The 23,332-nt window shown below is 48.9% G+C and overlaps 2 protein-coding genes across 8 annotated transcripts in view; one reads left to right on the forward strand and one right to left on the reverse strand.

The window, feature by feature from the left end:
• LOC119967310 (BSD domain-containing protein 1-like) overlaps positions 1 to 16,626 on the reverse strand; it is a 33,572-nt gene extending 16,946 nt beyond the window's left edge. For both annotated transcript variants that reach the window (XM_038799656.1, XM_038799655.1), the window contains exons 1-3: positions 16,240 to 16,626; positions 16,080 to 16,128; positions 872 to 988 (exon numbers count right to left, since the gene is read on the reverse strand). In XM_038799656.1, coding sequence (XP_038655584.1) covers positions 872 to 988; positions 16,080 to 16,128; positions 16,240 to 16,253 — 180 coding nt within the window. In that variant the 5' untranslated portion in view covers positions 16,254 to 16,626. The remainder of the gene's footprint in view (positions 1 to 871; positions 989 to 16,079; positions 16,129 to 16,239) is intronic.
• Positions 16,627 to 16,679: 53 nt separating this feature from the next.
• The window catches only part of tube1 (tubulin, epsilon 1), a 33,985-nt gene continuing 27,332 nt past the window's right edge, over positions 16,680 to 23,332 (forward strand). For 2 of the 6 annotated variants that reach the window (XM_038799658.1, XM_038799662.1), the window contains exons 1-4: positions 16,680 to 16,814; positions 19,868 to 19,941; positions 20,399 to 20,451; positions 21,017 to 21,077. In XM_038799658.1, coding sequence (XP_038655586.1) covers positions 16,790 to 16,814; positions 19,868 to 19,941; positions 20,399 to 20,451; positions 21,017 to 21,077 — 213 coding nt within the window. In that variant the 5' untranslated portion in view covers positions 16,680 to 16,789. Of the gene's footprint in view, positions 16,815 to 16,842; positions 16,976 to 17,028; positions 17,413 to 19,867; positions 19,942 to 20,398; positions 20,452 to 21,016; positions 21,078 to 23,332 lie in introns of those variants that run through there. The other 4 variants (XM_038799663.1, XM_038799660.1, XM_038799659.1 and 1 more) reach the window with 4 other exon arrangements.

Genomic DNA, 23,332 nt, shown 5'->3' on the forward strand with positions numbered 1-23,332 from the left:
AATGGTGAGGAGAGAGGTTTCAAGGGAAGGTTCCATGGGAAGGGGATGAGGAGGTGAAGGTGATGGAGGAGTGGACTATCGTATGAATAGTCTCTGCGGAATTCCGAAAGGTGTGATGAGGGGAAGATATGTTTCATGGTATCACAATGCTGGAGTTGGCGGTTATGGCAGAGAATGATCCTTTGAATGCAGAGGCTAGTAGAGTGGAAAATGAGGACAAAGGGGACCCTATCCTGGTTCCGGGTGAGAGGGGAAGGGGTGAGAGCAGAGGTGCGGGGAAATGGGTCAAACTCGATTTAGTGACCTGTTAACCACAGGGCGTGGAAACCTTGGTTAAGGGAAAAGGCATGCATATCAGAAGCGCTATTTTCAAAAGTGGCACCATGAGAACTGCTGCGCAGGAGGCAGAGAAACTGGGAGAATGAGATAGAGTCCTTACAGGAAACAGGTTGTGAGGAGCTGTGGTCGAGGTAGCTGTGGGAGTCGGAGGGCTTGTATTGCTCTCTCCACAGATGCTGCCAGACCTGCTGAGCATTTCCAACATTTTTGTTTTTATTTCAGATTTCCAGGATCCACTGTATTTGCTCTTAGCATAGCCTGATTAGTTTACCTACTGAAATTACAGCACATCTAAAATTGTGGTAATTCAAAGAGCAAATACAAGGGATAATTTTAAATATAAATGCACAGATGCATGTTATTGTGGTATATGTTCATGCAATGTTGTTAAGCAAAACAAGTTTCTATAGAGGAACTTAATACTTTTCCCTGAACATGCTTATACTCTCTTACAAAAAAAGGTCAATTTATTAACAGATATGCATTCACGAACTTGATATATGGTGTAAGTTATAAAAGGGTATACACTCACATTTAGTTTCTCTTTGAATGCTAAAGCTGTGGCTGCAATGGCAGTTACAGTATCATGTTGGATAACCTCAGTGAACTCAGCCAGATCATGCGTCAAAAACTCCACAGCTTTCGCAGACTGCAAATTAAAATGATTAATAAAAAGGATATAGCCTTAATTTTATTACACACAAATGTGAAATCATTTCAGGATTAAACAGTAGACATTGGAATGTGGCGAACAAGATGGCAATGCCATCAAAAAGCCAAAATTTATGCAAGTTTTCTCATTCATATAATAACATTAGAGCTATGATTTTTCTTTAGAGAAATCCATATAGATGTCTCTAGTGTCTACATTACAGTCTAGGGACACATGAAATTCTACATTTGCAATGGATGTAAGACAGTTTTTATTTGAAAGGACAAAGGATGTTGATTTTAAACTATTTCTACAACGAGTGATTGGATTTGGATTAGATTGAATTTGATTTATTGTCACTTGTACTGAGGTACTGTGAAAAGTATTGTTCTGCGTAAAGACCAGACAGATTGTGCCACACATAAAAAAATATAGAACATACACAATGTAAATACATAGGCTGGAGTGTAGTAGAGAAAATGTGGGAAGAGTCCAGTTCAATCCATAAGAGGGTCATTCAAGAGTCTGGTAGCAGCAGGGAAGAAGCTATATTTGAGTCTGTTAGTGCGTGTTCTGAAACTTTTGTATCGCCTGCCGACGGAAGAGGTTTTTTATCATAGAATTTACAGTGCAGAAGGAGGCCATTCGGCCCATCGAGTCTGCACCGGCTCCTGGAAAGAGCACCCTACCCAAGGTCAACACCTCCACCCTATCCCCATAACCCAGTAACCCCACCCAACACTAAGGACAATTTTGGACATTAAGGGCAATTTATCATGGCCAATCCACCTAACCTGCATATCATTGAACTGCAGGAGGAAACTGGAGCACCTGGAGGAAACCCACGCACACACGGGGAGGATGTGCAGACTCTGCACAGATAGTGACCCAAGCCGGAATCGAACCTGGGACCCTGGAGCTGTGAAACAATTGTGCTATCCACAATGCTACCGTGCTGAAAAGAGAATAGCCCGGGTGGGAGGGGTCACTTTCCCAAGGCAGGAGGAAGTGTAGACAGAGTCAAAGGAGTCATCAACAGTGGTATCAAGCGTCACTTACTCAGCAATAACCTGCTTATGGACGCTCAGTTTGGTTCCGCCAGGATCACTCAGCTCCTGGCCTCATTACAGCCTTGGTTCACACATGGACAAAAGAGCTGAATGCCAGAGGTGAGGAGAGAGTGACTGCCCTTGACATCAAGGCAGCATTTGACCGAGTGTGGCATCAAGAGCCTTAAGTAAACTGGAGTCAATGGGAGTCAGGGGAAAACTCTCCGCTGGTTGGAGTTATACCTAGCATATGGTATATGGTTGTGGTGGTTGGAGGTCAATCATCTCGCCACCAGGATATCACTGCAGGATTTCCTCAGGGTAGTGTTCCGAGGCCCAACCATCTTCAGCTGCTTCATCAATGACCTCCCTTCCACCAGAAGAAGGTCAGAAGTGGTGATGTTTGTGGATGACTGCACAATGTTCAGCACCATTCACCTCTCCTCAGACAATGAAGCAGTCCATGACCAAATGCAGCAAGCCCTGGACAATATCCAGGCTTGGGCTGACAAGTGGCAAGTTTAATTTGTGCCACATAAGTGCCAGGCAATGACCATCTCCGACAAGAGGGGATCTAACCATCGCCCCATCACATTCAATGGCATTACCATCGCTGAATCTCCCACCCTGGGGGTTACCATTTATCAGAAACAGAACTGGACTAGCCATATTAATACTGTGGCTACAAGGGCAGGTCAAAGGCTCGAAACCCTACGGCGAGTAACTCACGCTCTTACCATGCCAAATCCTGTCCACCTTCTACAAGTCAGGAGTGTAATGGAATACTCATCACTTGCCTGGATGAGTGTAGCTCCAACAACACTCCAGGAGCTTAACACAGGACAAAGCAACCCGCTTTATTGTTTCCTGTTCCACAAATATTCAAACCCTCCAGCACCGACGAACAGTGGCAGCCATGTGCACAATCTACAAGATGCACTGCAGTAACTCACCAAGGTTCCTCAGACAGCACCTTCCAAACCCACACCCATTCAGAAGGACAAGAGCAGCAGATACCTTGGAACCCCACCACCAGAAGGTTCCCCTCCAAGTCAGTCAACGCTTGACTTGGAAATATATCCCCATTCCTTCACTGCGGCTGGGGTAACATCCAGGAACTCCCTCCCTAACAGCACAGTGGCTATGCCTACACGTCAAGGACTGCAGCGGTTCAAGAAGGCAGCCCATCTCCACCTTCTGAAGGGCAACTAGGGATGGGCAATAAATACCGGTCTAACGAGGGACGACCACATCCTGTAAAATGAATAATTTAAAAAAAGGATATGGCAGCCTTAGGCCGGATTCCCAGCACTGGCATGATGCCACCTGGGCAGCCTGGCACTTGCCAGGGCAGCATCCAGGTGGAATCAGTGGTGTCAGGTTACCACCCTGCCCAGTGTTAAACCACCAGGGGCCCCCAATCACCTGGGAGACCTCCCAAGTGATGGTATGTCTAGGCAACGCTGGTGGAACCAGTGCTAAATGTCTCTGAGGTGAAGCTGTTAGGTCCCGTGTGCTGGGTAGATCTGCGTGCGGCCTCGCCAGGTCCCGAGTTGGACATGGAAAGGCCAATAGATCACATAAATTATCGTTATATGGACCTTTGTGATTAACCATTTACAGTAGTTATCACATTTTACACAAAAGGACAAAGGACCATGCTATGAATATGTAACTTTGAGACAGTAGTGATCAACTTTACAGCGGGACGAACGATGAACAAAGAGGCTGTCAGACTCTATAATGGACTAATAGCTGGTCAGCCAAGAATGTTTCAAAGACAATGGATCTTGATTGAATCACCCTGGCTGAACAGGAATAATCTGTTCATTTCTATTAATTAGTTTTAACTCTTGATTTGATTTGATTTATTATTGTCACATGTATTAGTATAGTGAAGAGTATTGTATCTTGCATGCTGTACAAACAATGCATACCGTACATAGGGAAGGAAGGAGAGACTGCAGAATATAATGTTACAGTTATAGCAAGGTGTAAAGAAAAGATCAACTTAATACGAGGTAGGTCCACTCAAATGTCTGATGGCAGTAGGGAAGAAGCTGTTCTTGAGACGGTTGGTACGTGATCTTAAACTTCGGTATTGTTTTCCTGACAGAAGAAGGTGGAAGAGCCTATGTCCGGGGTGCGTGGCGTCCTTAATTATGCTGGCTGCCTTTCTGAGGCAGCGGGAATTATAGATAAAGTCAATGGATGGGAGGCTGGTTTGCATGATGGACTGGGCTACATTCACAAGCTTTTGTAGTTTCTTGAGGTCTTGGGCAGAGCAGGCTCCATACCAAGCTGTGATACAACCAGAAAGAATGCTTTCTATGGTGCATCTGTAGAAGTTGGTGAGGGTCGTAGCTGACATGCCAAATTTCCTTAGTCTTCTGAGAAAGTAGTCATTGGTGGGCTTTCTTAACTATAGTGTCAGCATGGGGGGACCAGGACAGGCTGTTGGTGATCTGTACACATAAAAGCCTGAAGCTCTCGACCCTTTCTACTTCGTTCCCATTGATGTAGACAGGGGCATGTTCTCCACTACACTTCCTGAAATCGATGACAATCTCCTTCGTTTTGTTGACATTGAGGGAGAGATCATTGACGTTGCACCAGTTCACCAGATTCTCTATCTCATTCCTATACTCTGTCTCGTCATTGTTTGAAATCCGACCCACTACGGTGGTGTAATCAGCAAATTTGAAAATCGAGTTGGAGGGAAATTTGGCCACACAGTCATAGGCGTATAAGGAGTATAGAAGCGGGCTGAGGACACAGCCTTGTGGGGCACCAATGTTGAGGATGATCGTGGAGGTGGTGTTGTTGCCCATCTTTATTGATTGTGGCCTGTGGGTTAGAAAGTTCAGGATCCAGTCGCAGAGGGAGGAGCCGAGGCCAAGGCCACGGAGTTTGGAGATGAGTTTCGGAGGAATGATGGTGTTGATAGGGCAATGTATCTCAGGCCACGTGTGTGTGTGTGTGTGTCTGTGTATCATGACTCAGTTCTAGCAGCACCTGGATTAATGAAGGAACCATGGAATGCATCGTCAGTGACAACCTGGGAACCCCAAGGAGCAACCATAACAGGAGATGCCCTGAGCTCGGTGCTCAGAGAAGATGACATCCACATTGAGTGATCGTAACCCGACCAGCTTTCTTCATGAGTGCAGGTAATACCTGTCATAATATACACACATGTATATCATGGTGCATAGACACACACTGACTGACACACTGAAAGACCAATCAACACACAGAACACAGCAGCCCATCACCAGACAGGACACGGCCACTATAAAGCCGCAGGGCACTAGTCAATCGTAAGGGGAGTAGACAGGCGTTTCTGTGGTCGAAAACGAGACTCCCGAATGGTATGTTGCCTCCCGGGTGCACGGGTCAGTGATGTCTCAGATCGGCTACAGGACATACTGAAGGGGGAGGGTGAAAAGCCAGTTGTCGTGGTGCATATAGGCACCAACGATATAGGTAAAAAACGGGATGAGGTCCTACAATCAGAATTTAGGGAGTTAGGAGATAATTTAAAAAGTAGGAACTCAAAGGTAGTAATCTCAGGATTGCTACCAGTGCTACGAGACAGTCAGAGTAGAAATTCAAGAATAGTCAGAATGAATACGTGGCTTGAGAGATGGTGCAGGAGGGAGGGGTTCAGATTTTTGGGACATTGTAACCGGTTCTGGGGGCAGCGGGACCATTACAAACCAGATGGTCTACACCTGGGCAGGCTGGAACCAATGTCCTAGGGGGTGCTTTTGCTAACACTGCTGGGGAGGTTTTAAACTAATGTGGCAGGAGGATGGGAACCAGATTAGGAAGTTAGAGGTCAGTAAAGAGGCAGCAACTAAAGCCAGTAAGGTACTAGATAATAAACTCAATGTGACTAAGAGGAAGAGTAGACAGGGAAGAGATGATGAACGCAAAGGAACAGGTGGCCTGAGGTGCATTTGTTTTAATGCGAGAAGTGTTGCAGGTCCGACAGATGAACTTAGGGCTTGGATTAGTACCTGGGAATATGATGTTATTGGTATTACTGAGACTCGGTTGAGGGAAGGGCAGGACTGGCAACTGATTATCCCAGGGTATAGATGCTTCAGGAGGGATAGAGAGGGAGGTAGAAGTGGTAGAGGAATTGCATTACTAGTCAGAGATGATATCACAGCTGTGATTAAGGAGGACACTATGGAGGATTCGAGCACTGAGGCAATATGGGTAGAGCTAAGAAATAGGAAGGGTGCAGTAACATTGTTGGGACTTTACTACAGGCCTTCCAAAAGCGAGCATGAAGTAGAGGTACAAATATGCAGACAAATTATAGAAAAATGTAGGAGCAATAGGGTGATTGTGATGGGAGATTTTAACTTCCCCAACATTGAATGGGACTTGTGTGGTGTTGGAGGCGTAGATGGAGCAGAGTTTGTAAGGAGCATCCAGGGGAGTTTTTTAGAGCAGTATGTAAATAGTCCAACTCGGGAAGGGGCCATACTGGACCTGGTATTGGGGAATGATCCCGGCCAGGTGGTTGAAGTTTCAGTCGGTGATTACTTTGGGAATAGCGATCACAATTCCGCAAGTTTTAGAATACTCATGGACAAAGACGAGAGTGGTCCTAAAGGAAGAGTGCTAAATTGGGAAAAGGCCGAGTATAACAAAATTCGGCAGGAGCTAGGGAATGTGGACTGGGAGCAGCTGCTTAAGGGCAAATCCACATTTGAAATGTGGGAGTCTTTTAAGGAAAAGTTAATTAGAGTGCAGGACAGACATATCCCTGTGAAAATGAGGGATAAAAATGGCAAGATTAGGGAATCATGGATGACGGGTGGAATTGTGAGACTAGCTAAAATGAAAAATGAAGCATACATAAGATCGAGGCAACTCAAAACTAATGAAGCTTTGGAGGAATATCGGGAAGGTAGGATGAATCTCAAACGCGCAATAAAGAGGGCTAAAAGGGGTCATGAAATATCTTTGGCTAACAGGGTTAAGGAAAATCCCAAAGCCTTTTATTCGTATATAAGGAGCAAGAGGGTAACTAGAGAAAGGATCGGCCCACTCAAAGACAAAAGAGGGAATTTATGCGTGGAGTCAGAGGAAATGGGTGAGATTCTTAATGAGTACTTTGCATTGGTATTCACCAAGGAGAGGGACATGACGGATGTTGACGCTAGGGATGTATGTTTAAATACTCTAGGTCAAGTCGTCAAAAGGAAGGGGGAAGTTTTGGGTATTCTAAAAGACATTCAGGTGGACAAGTCCCCAGGACCGGATGGGATCTGTCCCAGGTTACTGAGGGAAGCGAGGGTCAAAATAGCTGGGGCCTTAACAGATATCTTTGCAGCATCCTTGAGCAAGGGTGAGGCCCCGGAGGACTGGAGAATTGCTAATGTTGTCCCTTTGTTTAAGAAGGGTAGCAGGGATAATCCAGGGAATTATAGACCTGTGAGCTTGACGTCAGTGGTGGGCAAATTGTTGGAGAAGATACTGAGGGATAGGATCTATTCACATTTGGAAGAAAATAGACTTATCAGTGATAGGCAGCATGGTTTTGTGCAGGGAAGGTCATGTCTTACAAATCTACTAGAATTCTTTGAAGAAGGGAGACTTCCGGTGCGCACCATGGAGTAAGTGCACACAAAAGGCAGCTCCTGCCCAAGGTTACAGAAAAGAGCTCTTTTTTAAGCAATATGGGGTGGAATTTTTATGAAAAAGCATAGGTGAATGTTGGAGAAGTACTTTCCCCCAGGAATGGTATGTTTCTTGGTTACCAGACCCGCAGAAGCAGTGAAAGATTTGGCTGGAGCTACAGCAGAGGCAAAAGCCTCTTCCAGCATGCAGGCGGGGGAAGGGCTAATTTGAAGGCTTCAAGCTGACCTGAGGGCCTTTCTGAAAGCTGAATTCTAGCAGCAGAGGGAACAACTGGGAAAAGAACTCACCAAGGGCTCTTTTAAGGGCCCGCAAAGGCGCTGATTTGATTTTTCCCCGGATGGGAACGCAGCCTCTGTGCTTGGCGGCCGGTGGATGGGCTGGACTAGAAGTGGAGCGACCAGAAAATCAACTTTGCAGCAGAAGAAGGTGCGAGGCAAAAAGGACAAGATGGCGGCGGGCAGGGAACTGGCAGCATGGCAGTAGTGGGCGAGGGAGTAGCAGGAGCTGCTGCTGCGCTCCTTCCAGAAACTAAAAGCTGGGATCCTGGAGCCGTTGAGGGCATCGCTGGACAGGCTCGGGGCGACTCAGACGGCTCAGGCTGCGGAGATTCGGGAGCTGCAGCAGAAGGCTTCGGAGAACGAGGACGAACCCCTCGGCCTGGCGGTGAAGGTGGAGTCGCACGAGGCGCTTCACAAGAAATGGTTGGCAAGGGTGGAGGAGATGGAGAACCGTTCTCGCCAGAAGAATCTGCGGATTTTAGGCCTCCCGGAGGGGCTGGAAGGTTTGGATTTGGGGGCCTACGTGGTCCTGATGCTGAACTCGCTGTTGGGCGCGGGGTCGTTCCGGGGACCCCTGGAGCTGGAGAGTGCCCATCGGGTGCGGCTGCGGAAGCCCGGGCCGAACAAGCCACCCAGGGCGTTGCTGGTCCGATTTCAACGCTTGGTCGACCGTGAGTGTGTGCTTCGTTGGGCGAAGAGGGAGAGGAGTAGTAAGTGGGAGAATACGGAGATCAGGATCTACCAGGACTGGAGTGCGGAGATGTCGAAGAGAAGGGCTGGGTTTAACCGGGCGAAGGCAGTGCTCCACAAGGGGGTCACGTTTGGCCTGTTACAGCCGGCACGCCTTTGGGTCACTTATAAAGAGCGCCAACTTTATTCTGACTCCCCGGAGGAGGCCTGGACTTTTGTCCAGGCAGAGAAGCTGGACTTGAACTGAGGACTGGGGGCTGGGGAACGTTGTACGCAGCCCGGAGGCTTTGTCCTCCTTGATATCCTTTCGCTCTTTTTGGTTCTATTGGACGATGTTTTTTTTTGCTGTTTTGCCTTTTCTTTTCTGCTTTTCGGGAATGTTATCTGTTTACTTGGGTGTTTTATCATATCATGTTGGGATATTTAATATTTCACTGGTTGCAGGTTTGGGTGGGGTTTGCGGCCCTGTTGGGTCATGTGCCTGTCTTCCTGCGTTTTGGGTCGGGGGCGGGGCTTGGGATGGGAGGGCTTCTCTCCCCCGCTGGAGAAGCAGGGGGCGGGGTCGGCATTGGGGAAATGGTTGGGGGACACTGGGGAGGGTAATTGGGGTGGCGGGAGCAGCCGGGGTCAGCAGAAGTCGGCTGACTTACGGAAGTGCAATGACCGAAGTTACGCAGCTAGGGGGGGGTCCTAGCTTTGGGGGGTGGGATACCGGGTTGCTGCTGGAATGGCCAAGAAGGAGCTGGAGCGTGCAGAGGGGGTCGGGATGGCGGTCTGTCGCTGTGGGGAATGGGCTGAGCGGGGGGCGCGGGCACGTGGCGGATTACGGAATGGTGATGGCTAGTCGTCGGGGGAGGGGGGCAGGTGGCCCTCCGATCCGGCTGATCACCCAGAATGGGAGGGGACTAAATGGGCCGGTCAAACGGTCCCGCGTGTTCGCGCACCTGAGGGGGCTGAAGGCGGACGTGGCTATGCTTCAGGAGACGCACCTGAAGGTGGCGGATCAGGTTAGGTTGAGGGAGGGGTGGGTGGGCCAAGTGTTTCATTCGGGGCTGGATGCAAAAAACCAGGGGGTGGCAATCCTGGAGGGGAAGAGGGTGTCGTTTGAGGCGTCGAGTGTGGTGGCAGACAGCGGTGGGAGGTACGTGATGGTGAGCGGCAAGCTACAAGGGAAGCGGGTGGTGCTGGTCAATGTATATGCCCCGAATTGGGATGATGCGGGTTTCATTCGGCGCATGTTGGGCTGGATTCCAGATTTGGAGGTGGGGGGCCTGATAATGGGGGGGGGGGGGGGATTTCAACACGATGCTGGATCCTCCGCTGGATCGATCCAGTTCCAGGACGGGTAGGAGGCCTGCTGCGGCTAAGGTGCTGAGGGGGTTTATGGACCAGATGGGAGGGGTGGATCCTTGGAGGTTCGCGAGGCCGAGGGCCAGGGAATTTTCATACTTCTCCCATGTGCATAAGGCCTACTCCCGGATTGATTTCTTTGCTTTGAGTAGGGCGCTGATTGCTGGGGTAGTAGACGCTGAGTACTCGGCGATAGCCATTTCTGACCATGCCCCGCATTGGGTGGACCTCGAGCTGGGGGAGGAGAGGGACCAGCGCCTGTTGTGGCGTGGGGCTGCTGGCAGACGAGGATGTGAGGGTGTGGGTTCGAGGATTCATCGAGAGGTACCTGGAGGCCAACGATAATGGGGAGGTCCAAGTGGGGACGGTCTGGGAGGCGCTGAAGGTGGTGGTTCGGGGGGAGTTGATCTTCATTGGGGCCCACAGGGAGAGAGGGGAGCAGAGAGAAAGGGAGAGATTGGTGGGGGAGATGGTGAGGGTGGACAGGAGGTACGCGGAGGCTCCGGAGGAGGGATTGCTGAGGGAGCGGCGCAGCCTTCGGGCTGAGTTCGACTTGTTGACCACCAGAAAGGCGGAGGCTCAATAGAGAAAGGCTCAGGGTGCGATGTACGAGTATGGGGAGAAGGCGAGTAGGATGCTGGCACACCAGCTCCGTAAGCGGGACGCGGCTACGGAGATTGGTGGAGTTAAGGACCGGGGAGGAAATGTGGTGCGGTGGCGGGTAGACATTAATGGGATCTTCAGGGACTTTTATGAGAGACTATATCGGTCAAAACCTCCGGCGGGGAAGGGGGGAGTGGGGCACTTTTTGGACCGGCTGAGATTCCCAAGGGTGGAGGAGGGACGGGTGGATGGTCTGGGGGCGCCAGTTGAGCTTGAGGAGCTGGTTAAATGGATAGGGAACATGCAGTCGGGGAAGGTGCCGGGGCTAGATGGGTTCCCGGTTGAATTTTACAAGGCGTATGCAGACCTGCTGGGCCCCCTGTTGGTTAGGACCTTCAACGAGGCGAGGGAGGGGGCTTTCACCCTGACGATGTCTTGGGCACTGATCTCCTTGATCTTTAAGCGAGACCAGAATCCCCTGCAATGTGGGTCATACAGGCCGATCTCACTCCTGAATGTGGACGCCAAGTTGTTGGCAAAGATCTTAGCCACGAGGATAGAAGATTGTGTGCTGCAGGTTATCCACGAGGATCAAACAAGTTTTGTGAGGGGGAAGCAGCTGAACACTAATATACGGAAGCTCTTGAACATTATTATGATGCCGACGGTGGAAGGGGAGGCGGAGATAGTGGTGGCGCTAGATGCGGAGAAGGCCTTTGATAGGGTCGAGTGGGAGGTGCTGGAAAGGTTCGGGTTTGGGGAGGGGTTTGTCAGTTGGGTGAGGCTGGTGTATGAGGCCCCTATGGCAAGTGTTGCCACGAATAACAGGAGGTCGGAGTATCTTCGACTATACCGAGGGACAAGGCAGGGGTGTCCCCTGTCCCCCCTACTTTTTGCGCTGGCAATTGAACCCCTGGCTATGGCGCTGAGGGAGTCGGGGGATTGGAGGGGGCTGGTCCGGGGTGGGGAGGAGCACCGAGTGTCGCTCTATGCTGACACCTATTGTTGTATGTGGCGGACCCGGTGGGGGGAATGCCGGTGGTGATGGGGATTCTCCGGGAATTTGGGGATTTCTCAGGGTATAAGCTTAACTTTGGGAAAGCGAGCTGTTTGTGGTACACCCGGGGGACCAGGAGGCAGGGATTGGGAGGCTCCCACTGAAAAGGGCGGAGAGGAGCTTCAGGTACTTGGGGGTTCAGGTGGCCAGGAGCTGGGGGGGCCTTTCATAAGCTAAACCTCACAAGGCTGGTGGAGCAAATGGAGGAGGAGTTTAAGAGGTGGGACATGCTGCCGCTGTCTTTGGCGGGTAGGGTGCAGTCAGTCAAGATGCCGATGCTCCCGAGGTTTCTGTTCCTGTTCCAGTGCCTCCCCATCCTTATCCCGAAGGCCTTTTTCAGGCGGGTTAACAGGAGCATTACGGGGTTTGTGTGGGCACACGGGACTCCAAGGGTGAGATAGGTGTTCTTGGAGCAGGGCAGGGATGGGGTGGGGGGGGGCTGGCGTTGCCCAACCTCTGTGGTATTATTGGGCTGCCAACACAGCGATGGTGAGTAAGTGGGTAATGGACGGGGAGAGGGTAGCATGGAAGAGAATGGAGATGACATCCTGTGTGGGCACGAGCCTGGAAGTGCTGGTAACGGCGCCACTAAGACAGACAGAGCCCGCAGTCAGTAGCACGAACATCTACCATGTGCTAGCAGTCTGGTCAGGTTAGCCATAGGTCTTCAGTCAACCTAACACGAGCCCGGTGGTGGCAGCTACCCTCAAAATTTGGGGGCAATGGAGGCGGCACGGGGGGAGGTGGAGGCCTCGATGGGGTCCCCGATACGGGGGAACCACCGGTTTGTTCCGGGGAGAATTGATGGCGGTTTCCTGAGTTGGCACAGGGCAGGTGTCAGGAGACTGGGGGACCTGCTTATAGACGGGAAGTTTGCGAGCCTGGGTGAGCTAGAGGGGAAGTTTGGGCTTCCCCCGGGGAACAGCTATAGGTACATGCAAGTAAGGGCGTTTGTCAGGCAGCAGGTGACGGGGCTCCCTCTGCTGCCGCCGCGTGGGGTTCAGGACAGGGTGCTCTCGGAAGTATGGGTTGGAGAGGGGAGGATCTCGGAAGTGTACTAGGTGATGCAGGACGTAGACGAGGCGTCGGTGGAGGAGCTGAAAGATAAATGGGAGGAGGAGCTGGGTAAGGAGATTGAGGAGGGGACGTGGGCGGATAACCTAGAAAGGATGAACTCCTCCTCGTTGTGTGCGAGGCTTAGCCTCATACAGTTTAAGGTATTGCATAGGGCTCATATGACCGGGACAAGGATGAGCCATTTTTTTGGACCGAGGCCAGGTGTGTTAGGTGCTCAGGGAGCCCAGCAAACCATGTCCACATGTTCTGGGCATGCCCAGCGCTGGGGGAAATTTGGAAGGGTGTAGCAAGGAGGGTATCGAGGGTGGTAGGATCCAGGGTCAATCCAGGTTGGGGACTCGCAATATTTGGGGCTGCCGGGAGTGCAGGAGGCGAAAGAGGCCGGTGTTCTGGCCTTTGCGTCCCTAGTAGCCCGGCGGAGGATTCTTCTTCAGTGGAAGGATGCGAGGCCCCCAAGCATGGACGTCTGGGTCAACGGTATGGCGGGGTTTATTAAATTGGAGAGGGTGAAATTTGCCCTAAGGGGGTCAGTGCAGGAGTTTTTCAGGAGATGGCAACCATTCCTAGATCTCCTGGCAAAACGGTAAAAACAAAAGGTCAGCAGCAGCAGCTGTTCTGTTCTTTTTGTTCTTAGAATTTTCTGTTATTGTTTTCTTTTTTGTGAAAATGTGAAAATTTGAATAAAAATTATTTTTAAAAAAAAGAATTATTTGAGGAATTGACAAAGTTAATTGATGAGGGAAGGGCTGTAGATGTCATATACATGGATAGTAAGGCGTTTGATAAAGTTTCCCATGGCAGGTTGATGGAAAAAGTGAAGTTGTATGGGGTTCAGGGTGTACTAGCTAGATGGATAAAGAACTGGCTGGGCAACACGAGACAGATAGTAGTGGTGGAAGGGAGTGTCTCAAAATGGAGAAAGGTGACTAGTGCTGTTCCACAGGGATCCGTGCTCGGACCACTGTTGTTTGTGATATACATAAATTATCTGGAGGAAGGTATAGGTGGTCTGATTAGCAAGTTTGCAGATGATACTAAGATTGGTGGAGTTGCAGATAGCGAGGAGGACTGACAGAGAATACAGCAAAATATAGATAGATTGGAGAGTTGGGCAGAGAAATGGAAGATGGAGTTCGATCCAGGCAAATGTGAGGTGATGCATTTTGGAAGATCTAATTCAAGAGCGGACTATATGGTCAATGGAAGAGTCCTGGGGAAAATTGATGGACAGAGAGATCTGGGAGTTCAGGTCCATTATACCCTGAAGGTGGCAACGCAGGTTGATAGAGTGGTCAAGAAGGCATACAGAATGCTTGCCTTCATCGGGCGGGGTATTGAGTACAAGAGTCGGCAGGTCATGTTACAGTTGAATAGGACTTTGGTTAGGCCACATTTGGAATACTGCGTGCAGTTCTGGTCGCCACATTACCAGAAGGATGTGGATGCTTTAGAGAGGGTGCAGAGGAGGTTCACCAGGATGTTGCCTGGTATGGAGGGTGCTAGCTATGAAGAAAGGTTGAGTAGATTAGGATTGTTTTTGTTGGAAAGACGGAGGTTGAGGGGGGACCTGATTGAGGTTTACAAAATTATAAGAGGTATAGACAGGGTGGATAGCAACAAGCTTTTTCCAAGAGTGGGAGTATCAATTACAAGGGTCACGATTTCAAGGTGAGAGGGGAAAAGTTTAAGGGAGATGTGCATGGAAAGTCTTTTACGCAGAGGGTGGAAGGTGCCTTGAACACTTTGCCAGCGGAGGTGGTAGAGGCGGGCATGATAGCATCATTTAAGATGCATCTAGACAGATATATGAACAGGCAGGGGACAGAGGGAAGTAGACCTTGGAAAATAGGGGACAGGTTTAGATAAAGGATCTGGATCGGCGTAGGCTGGCAGGGCCGATGGGCCTGTTCCTGTGCTGTAATTTTCTTTGTTCTTTGTTCTAGTTTTCCCACTCATTCGGGATGCAGCCTCTAAGACAGACAGAGCCCGCAGTCAGTAGCACGAACATCTACCATGTGCTAGCAGTATAGTCTGGTCAGGTTAGCCATAGGTCTTCAGTCAACCTAACATAGTGTCGACCCACAGTGCAAGTATGTTTAACAGCTCATAGTTAAACAAAATAGAGTTGTACTTCCACAAGTGTTGGTAGCCTGCCTCTCTCACTGCTCTGGTAAACGCAGTCCTCGCAGACCCAGCATACCCAACACATCAATACCTAGAGCTCATCTATGAGTCCGTATCATATTTTGTGCGATTGATCTTGAAGATTAATACCCAAATAAAATAGGGTTACAATTGACAGTGAGTATTTTCTTGTAACTTCCCAACCTGATCGAGAAGGGGTGTTCAGACAATAGAAATGATCGTATAACAATGCTTGTCTGAATCGAAAGAGTGGACTAGTCAGGGGAAGGGGAGAACTTGCCCCTGTTTTTTTTTCAGCAGTAGAGCCATATTCAGGTAGGTTTTAAAATGTCTAGTCTGTGAATAAGTGTGGGTTAAGAATGTATGACAGCAGAGGAGTGGGTGAATGAGTGATTGGGTTGATGGAAATGGTGGTAAAGGTCGATGGTCGATAAAAAAGGATTACAATTCACAGTGAGCATTTTCTTGTATCTTCCCAAGCTGATGAGAAGGGGTTTTTCTGACAAGAGAAATGGTCGCACAACAATGCTTGTGTAAATCGAATGAGTGGATTAGAATCAGGGGATAAGTGTGGGTTACCGAATGAATAAGTGATCAGATAAGTGGGTGAATGAGTGATTGGGTCGGTAGGAGAGGTGCTTAAGGTTGATGGTCAGGTGGTCACAGGCGATCGTCAGATGGTGTAGGATGGGGGTGGTAAAGTGGTGAGGAATCTTTGGGTGGTTGGGTCTTCTGGTGTTTGGGGGTCAACTCGGTGGGAAGGGGGTCAACTCGGGGGGGGGGGGGGGGGGTAGGGGCGGAGGCTAGTTTGGTGATGGAGTTATCCAGCTTTTAAACTGTCCTTCCTGGGTCAGCATCCAGCGATGTCGCGGTATTTAGCCCAAGCACCGCTACAAGTTCAGAGTCGGAGACATTTGCGGAATGTCCCGGGCAATTCCTACATATGTCTATCAGCCAGGACTTGCACAGGGAGCCAACCGTACGACCCAGCTGAGCTGATATTTCTCAATGTGGGTCTACATGGGCTATAACGGCACACACTAGTGGAATGTGTTAGAATCCTGAACAAAACCACTAGCAAATTTAATTTGTTAAAAATCCTAAAGTAAGCTCACGAATCCCGGTACCATTCTATTCGACTTTGTAGGAAATCTGAATTTTGTTTAAAAGCGCCATACCTTGGCTTTCATCGTCGAGATGTTCTGTTGGATCCAATCTCCCCACCACCTGCCAACGGAATCAGGAGAATTGAATACAATCTATTTGTTTTAATAAATTGCTGCCACCTCACGTTACCTTCAGTTTATCAACTGTTTGCAACCACAGCCACTTACTTACCTCCGATCCGCCATTCGGTTGGTAGGAGCGACTTTACAACCGTGGGAATCACAGCTGCTTGGAACAAAACAAAGGTTGCGGTCAAAAAATCCCCGCCACCTGGGAGAAGGCAATCAAAAAAATCAAAGACATGGCATCATTGCCACCGTGGCAATAAACCACAATGGGAAAGGGAGCGAAGACTCGGCTTTACCCGGTTCGGCATCACTTTAATAGGGGCACGAATTATTGAGTATTGAGCGGCAATGTATTGCAGTTGGAATAAAAGTGAATGAAGGCGTGAGCAGAGTTGTGAGGATGGAGCCCACCTCGGGTTGCAGATACACGGCTCGTGCCCCAGACTCGCACTCGCCGGCAATCGCGGCGGTGGTGACGTCACACACCGGCCACGCCCCCACAGGCATCCCGTCGCCCGGGAAACGTGATGTCAGACGCAAGCGACGTCTCCTCGGAAAAAGGGCGCGTGGAACCCGCCGCCCCGGCGGCAAATAGGCCCCACCCCCTCCCCGCGGGGAACCATAGCAACCGCACAGAAGAAGCCCCTTCCAAGATGACCCAGTCTGTTTTGGTGCAAGGTAAAGCAGTGACGTTCAATTACTCATTCACTGTCGGGATCGGAGGTCCGTAAGGCCAGTGTCCGACATCTCTCCGGAAGTGGCCCCTTTCCTGGGGCACCAACAAAAAAGGGACCAGTTGCCCCGGCGACTAAAATATTGGCCGTTGACTGGCGCCAGTGGTGAGGGTGAAGCTGTTGGTGTTCTTCCTCAATTCTCCTAAACTGATTGCAACTTCTGCACTCTGCCTCATGCACCGTTTAAAGGCAGGCGGAAATTCTGCTCGCCACCCCCCACAACAGGCTGATTTTTGTTTATTTTTTATAAATAATATAGGCGGTTTGGGGTATCGCTGGCTGGGCCAACATTTATTGCCTATCCCTAAGTTCCCCCAGACTACAATCGATTAGGGATCATTGAACTGAGCAGAACCTTCTTCATTCATACCGTTGCTGTTGTGTGCAGCATTTCGGGATGTGAGAGGTCAATGTGTGAGGGAGTGTAACGTCTGCCCGCCAAAAACACGTGTGTGTGTCAGTTGCAGTAGAAATGGATTGCACTGGACCAGCCTGGGCACACTCGACCTTGCAAATCTGCTCTACGTGACCAATAAATCAAGGTGAATGGTGGGTGGCACGGTAGCACAGTGGTTAGCACTGGGCGGGGTCCCAAGTTCGATTTTCAGCTTGGGTCACTGCGGGCTCTGCACGTGTCTGCGTGGGTTTCCTCCGGATGCTCCGATTTCCTCCCAAAAGACTTGCTTGTTTGGTGAATTGGACATTCTGGATTCCCCCTCTGTGTACCCGAACAGGCGCCGGAGAGGTGACTAGGTGATTTTCACAGTAACTTCATTGCAGTGTTAATGTAAGCTGACTTGTGACACTATTAAAGATTATTATATTATGTGGTTGACTAACATCAACCATTAGTCTCGCTACATAAACCAAAAAGTTACGCTTCATTTGTGAGGTGCAACTGGGCTTTTAGATTAAAAATTAAAATAAATTAAAAGTAAAATAAATGCTACTGTGCTAACTTCATCATTATTGCTGAAAAAAAAACCTTGACAAATGTTATATTTGTGGAATGTCAAATTTCTCCATTATGGTAAAATATTACCAATTTTTAAAATATAATTTTATGATATTTTTAACTTAATCCAAAGTACGTTAGAATCATTAATTTCACGATATGTAAAATTTAATTGAAAGTAAAGCATGATCTGTGCATTGTACTTGATTTGTGCTCTGTGAATACTTCAATGTGATTGGCTATTTTTTCTATTGCTGATATCATTGTTGCTGGATGCCTGAAGATCCCCTTGAATGCACATGAGATTCAAACTAAAGTTAGGAAAAGTGAAACCCATGGCACAAAAGTTCTACGATTGTAGTGGGCACTTTGACTGCTTTCATCAATGGCACTGGTAATTGCTGCCACTTTTGCAATGACTGTGAAACCTGGGCCAAAATATTGAACCTAATGAAAGGGATAGATGCTATTTATAGAATTTACAGTGCCAGAGGAGGACCATCGAGTCTGCACCAGCCCTTGGAAAGATCATCCTGCATAAGCCCATACCTCCACCCTATCCCCGTAACCCAGCCTAACCTTTTTGGACACTAATGGCAATTTAGCATGGCCAATTCATCTAACCTGCACATCTTTGGACTGTGGGAGGAAACCGGAGCACCCGGAAGAAACCCACGCAGACGCGGGGAGGATGTGCAGACTCTGCATAGACAGTGACCCAAGCCGGGAATTGAACCTGGGACCCTGGAGCTGTGAAGCTACTGTGCCGCCCAGACTGCTGAGAGAAAAAGTGCACCGATGACCATTATGAAAAAATTAATGAATACTGTTAAAATAGATTGGAAATAGTCTAATGTGGTACCCATGTTCAAAAATAGCAGGAAAAAAACAAGCTTGACAGCTACTTTAATTACATGTAAAATAACAAAATCAATTGAGAGGAGTCATCTTGAGGATGAACTATTCAGCAGGCATCATGGATTTAAAAGGATAGGATTCTGTCAGTTTGAATTCCATGAAGTGACGATCCAAGTCAACTGAGAAACTCTACAACATTGTTCACTTAAACTTCCAAGTGGCAGCTAATAAAGTTTTGCATGGAAATTTACTATTAAGCTCAAAGCTTTGGGGATGCAGGCAAAATATAGTCTATAGTTAAGAAATTAGAAGGTTAGCCAACAACAGTGTGTTTGTGTCCAAGTGTGGGGGAGAAGTCCTGAGTAGCGTGTCCCAAGGTTCAGTATGAGGATCATTGCTGCTGACTTGATTCCAGAAATTCACTTAAACTAATGGAAACTGCATGAGTTCATTGCAAGGTCACCCAGGTGAGTAGTGGGCTTGTAAAAGAGGCAAGCAGTTGGAATACACCTCAGTGATCCAGGTCATTTTATTTTTACAAGATCATGCAGTTGCCTTCTATTAACCATTCATATTGCTGCTTATTTTGGTTCAACTTATTCTTTCTGGAATAAGTGGCTGACCTCTGCACGATGTGCATTAGGCATGATCTGCAAAGTAATCAGTATAGCCTGAAGTGTATTGCTGTTTTTATTTGTTATGTTTTGGTGGACAACATTGGTGTGTGACCAATGACGCAGTACGAGTAGATTTTGGCTTAATTCACAAATTCTAAAACAGTTCCTAGTTTGGATCATGTCTTGTCAAATGCCACTGTGCATATCCAGTGAAGCTACAAGGTTTACCACCAGACTGCTATATGTCGCTTCAGATACAGTTGCAGGCACATGCTCACAGTACCTGCACTTGGATAGGTCTTGAAGTTGAAGAATGTGAGCATTCCAACTTTGGTCAACTTCATGCTGCAACTAATGTAATATAATTATAAAATTCACTAAAAGTAATATGTTAATTGAAGATGAGTCTAAGGAACCAGTTGATCTTTTCTCTTTGCTTCTCTCCCCCTCCATCCATACTTCAGAGTAAGTTCCATAAGCAAAAATTGCTTTGGGAATTAAAAAAAGCTCTTTATTGGTGTTTTATGATTTTGCAAATGGTAATCTTGTATTTTCACTTTTTTTTAGTTGGTCAGTGTGGCAATCAAGTTGGCTGCAGATTTTGGGACTTGGTCTTACGGGAACATGCAAATGTGAATAAGGTAAATAAGCAGGAATGCTTATAAATACTACATTTTAGAAATAGAAATTAACTTCACTTGAGTGAAGTATCGGAGGATACCTGGAACCCATGGAACCATACCCGAGTGTAACCTGGCAACGTTCATAGAGAAGGGTGAAAATATGAGCAAATAATACTGTTCATGCAAAGTACTGAAAGCTTTGAAGTGCTGGCATGATTTGATAGTTTTAAGTTAGTAAAATTAAATACTGACTTGTCCCACTTTCCTCTGAACAGTTTTCAACAAATTAGGCAGCATACTATTCCTGATCTTGCTTACCTCTCTCTTAATATAAATGTTCTTTATTGATCAACGTTTGTTTACTTTTTTCAGTACTTTAAAGAAGTTTGTTAGATTTTATAATAGGTTGGACTTTGCTGTAAGTATCAATGTGCAATGGTTTATGTAGAAAAATTACATTTTGTTTTTAATTTAGAAAGGAATCTATGATGAAGCACTCAGTAACTTCTTTAGAAATGTGGATACAAGGTAAGCCGTGCAATTTTACATAAAGCTCTCAAAAAATTAAAAATATTAAGTTGCCACATTTTCTTGCTATGGAGATTTAAAATACCGCCGAATGGTTGTAAAAAAGAGAGCCAATGGCGCAGTGGCATTGTCGCTGGGATGGTAATCCTGCAACCCTGGGTAATGTTCTCGGAATCCAGAGTGAAATCCCACCACGGATTTTGAATTTGATTAATAAAACATCTGGAATTTAAAACGTCTAATAATGGCCATGAAACTATAGCCCATCTGGTTCACTATTGTTGTTTAGGGAAGGAAAACTGCTGTCCTTGTCTGGTGTACATGTAACACCAGACCCACAGTTGACTCTTAAATGCCCTCTGAAATAGCCGCACCTCAGGGACTGCAGCGGTTCGAGGGGGCAGACCACCACCACCTCAAGGGAAACTAGTGATGGGCAATAAATGCCAGCCAAGCCAGTGATGCATCAAAATTAATATTTTATATCACAAATGTCGAAATGTTGTGCTTTGTGATATAATTTTCTTTCGAGTGATTTATTCAAAACTCATCCATTATTTTGCAGATCTACTAATGGAGATGATATAAATCTTTCTAAAGGAACAATTCGATCTCTTAAAGCTCGGGTAAAGTTTTTGAATCCATTATAGTGTACAATATGTGGTGATCCACTGTGTTAACTGTGTGCACCTGTATTAGGGGGATGTATAGTCGGACCTACACTACAGGTTCGCCGGTAGCCCCTGCCGGCTAGCTCTGCCCTCAAGGAGCCATATAAATAGGCATGATTCCTCCTGATCAGCCATTCTGCCAGCTGCAGTAGGAGGCCACGCATCTGCCTGTAATAAAGCCACGGTTGTACCAATCTGAGTCTTTCGTGCAATTGATAGTGCATCAATTTATTACAGTCAGATTTTCCACATAATGGACATCGCCTGCAGCTGGATCCGCACTCGCCAGACGCCAGAAAGGACTTTAATCACTGGCTGGCTTACTTTGAGGCCTATATCAATGCTGCGACCCCCGCACCGACGGAAGCTCAGAAGATCCAAGTGCTTTACTCCAGGTTGAGCTCCAGCGTGTTCCCGCTAATCCAGGATGCCCCGAATTACACAGAGGCTATGGCTCTCCTTAAAGAGAACTACGTTCAGAAGACGAACACACTCTTTGCTAGGCACGTTCTCGGCACTCGCGTACAACTACCTGGTGAGTCGATCGAAGACTTCTGGCGTGCTCTTATCCCACTCATACGGGACTGTGACTGTCAAGCCGTCACGGCCACGGAACATTCCAATCTCCTCATGCGAGATGCATTCGTGATGGGGATTGCGTCGGACCCCATCCGACAACAACTGCTGGTAGGGGCCACGCTCAACCTAGCGGAGACGAAAGCTTTAGCGCTCTCCATGACGGTCGCATCACACAACGTCCAATCCTACCACGCTCACCGCGCGGCCCTCCCCTCCTACTCCTCTTGGACCCCGCAAACGACCCCCCCGGGCTGGGGCCACTCCTGCTCAATATGCCTGCGCCATCCGCCACACCACGCGCCCCGGGGGTCCCCACTGTTTTGCGACCAGCAGAAGCAACCCCGCCAGCGCTGCCCAGCCCGCACCGCCACTTGCAAATCCTGCGGTAAGAAGGGCCACTTTGCGGCGGTGTGCCAGGCCCGCGCAATCCGCTCACTTCCCCCAGCTGATCGCACAATGGGCGCCGCCATCCTCTGCTCCCGGGGCCACGTGCGACCAGTGGGCGCCGCCATCTTGCCCCGCGCCCGCAACGTGCGCTCAGTGGACGCCGCCATCTTGCCCCGCCCCTACAACGTGCGCTGCGTGGGCGCCGCCATCTTCTCCTCCACAGGTCCTCCGGACGCCGCCATCACCACTATTTGGTCTTCCCCACGGGACTGGAACGCTGGATCCGGGTCGCCGATGCTCCACATCTGAATCCTCGGACGACCACCCGCTGCTTGCCTCTATGACACTGGACCAGTTCCGTCCTCACAACCTGGCCATCGACGACAGCGGAAATCAACGGCCACGCGACCTCTTGCCTACTGGACTTGGGGAGCACCGAAAGCTTCATCCACCCGGGCACGGTAAGGCGCTGCTCCCTCGCGGTCCACCCCGCCAACTAACGGATGTCCCTGGCCTCCGGATCCCACTGTCACCCTCAAATTCAGCGGGCCCCTACCCCCACTCACCATTTGCGGCCTCACGATCCTCAAGCTTGACCCCCTCTCCCTCTTTGCCAATCTAACTGCGGATTGCAAGCCCGTCGCAACCAGGAGCAGACGGTACAGCGCCCAGGGCAAGGCCTTTATCAGGTCCGAAGTCCGGTGGCTGCTTCGGGAGGGTATAATCGAGGCCAGCAATAGCCCCTGGAGAGCCCAAGTGGTAGTGGTTAAAACTGGGGAGAAACACAGGATGGTCTTGTACTACAGCCAGGATACGGTCTCACTCAGGGACCTGGCTCCCTCAGGTTCCACTCACACACACTTCCCCACCCATGCGCCACCCTCCCTCCCCCGGCGCTCCCAGCATTAGCTCTACAAGGTCCATCCCTCCTTCCCCTGCCCACGCTACAGGACGAGGAAGACTTCGGCACGCTCCCGGAGTCATCCAACTACTGGCCAACACCGACGTCGCCGACACCGCCAGCACCAACTTCGCCACCACCGCTACGTCGCTCCCAGCGAACCGTCAAACCACCGGACAGGCGTAACCTCTGACGGGCACCAGACTACAAGATGGACACATTTTTCTCCCCCTCCCCTCTGTAAATTACTCTGTATATAGTTCCACGCCACCCCCGCCGGACTCATTTTAAACAGGGGGTGAATGTGGTGATCCACTGTGTTAACTGTGTGCACCTGTATTAG

Source organism: Scyliorhinus canicula, chromosome 6 (assembly GCF_902713615.1).
Source record: "Scyliorhinus canicula chromosome 6, sScyCan1.1, whole genome shotgun sequence".
Lineage (NCBI taxonomy): Eukaryota > Metazoa > Chordata > Chondrichthyes > Carcharhiniformes > Scyliorhinidae > Scyliorhinus > Scyliorhinus canicula.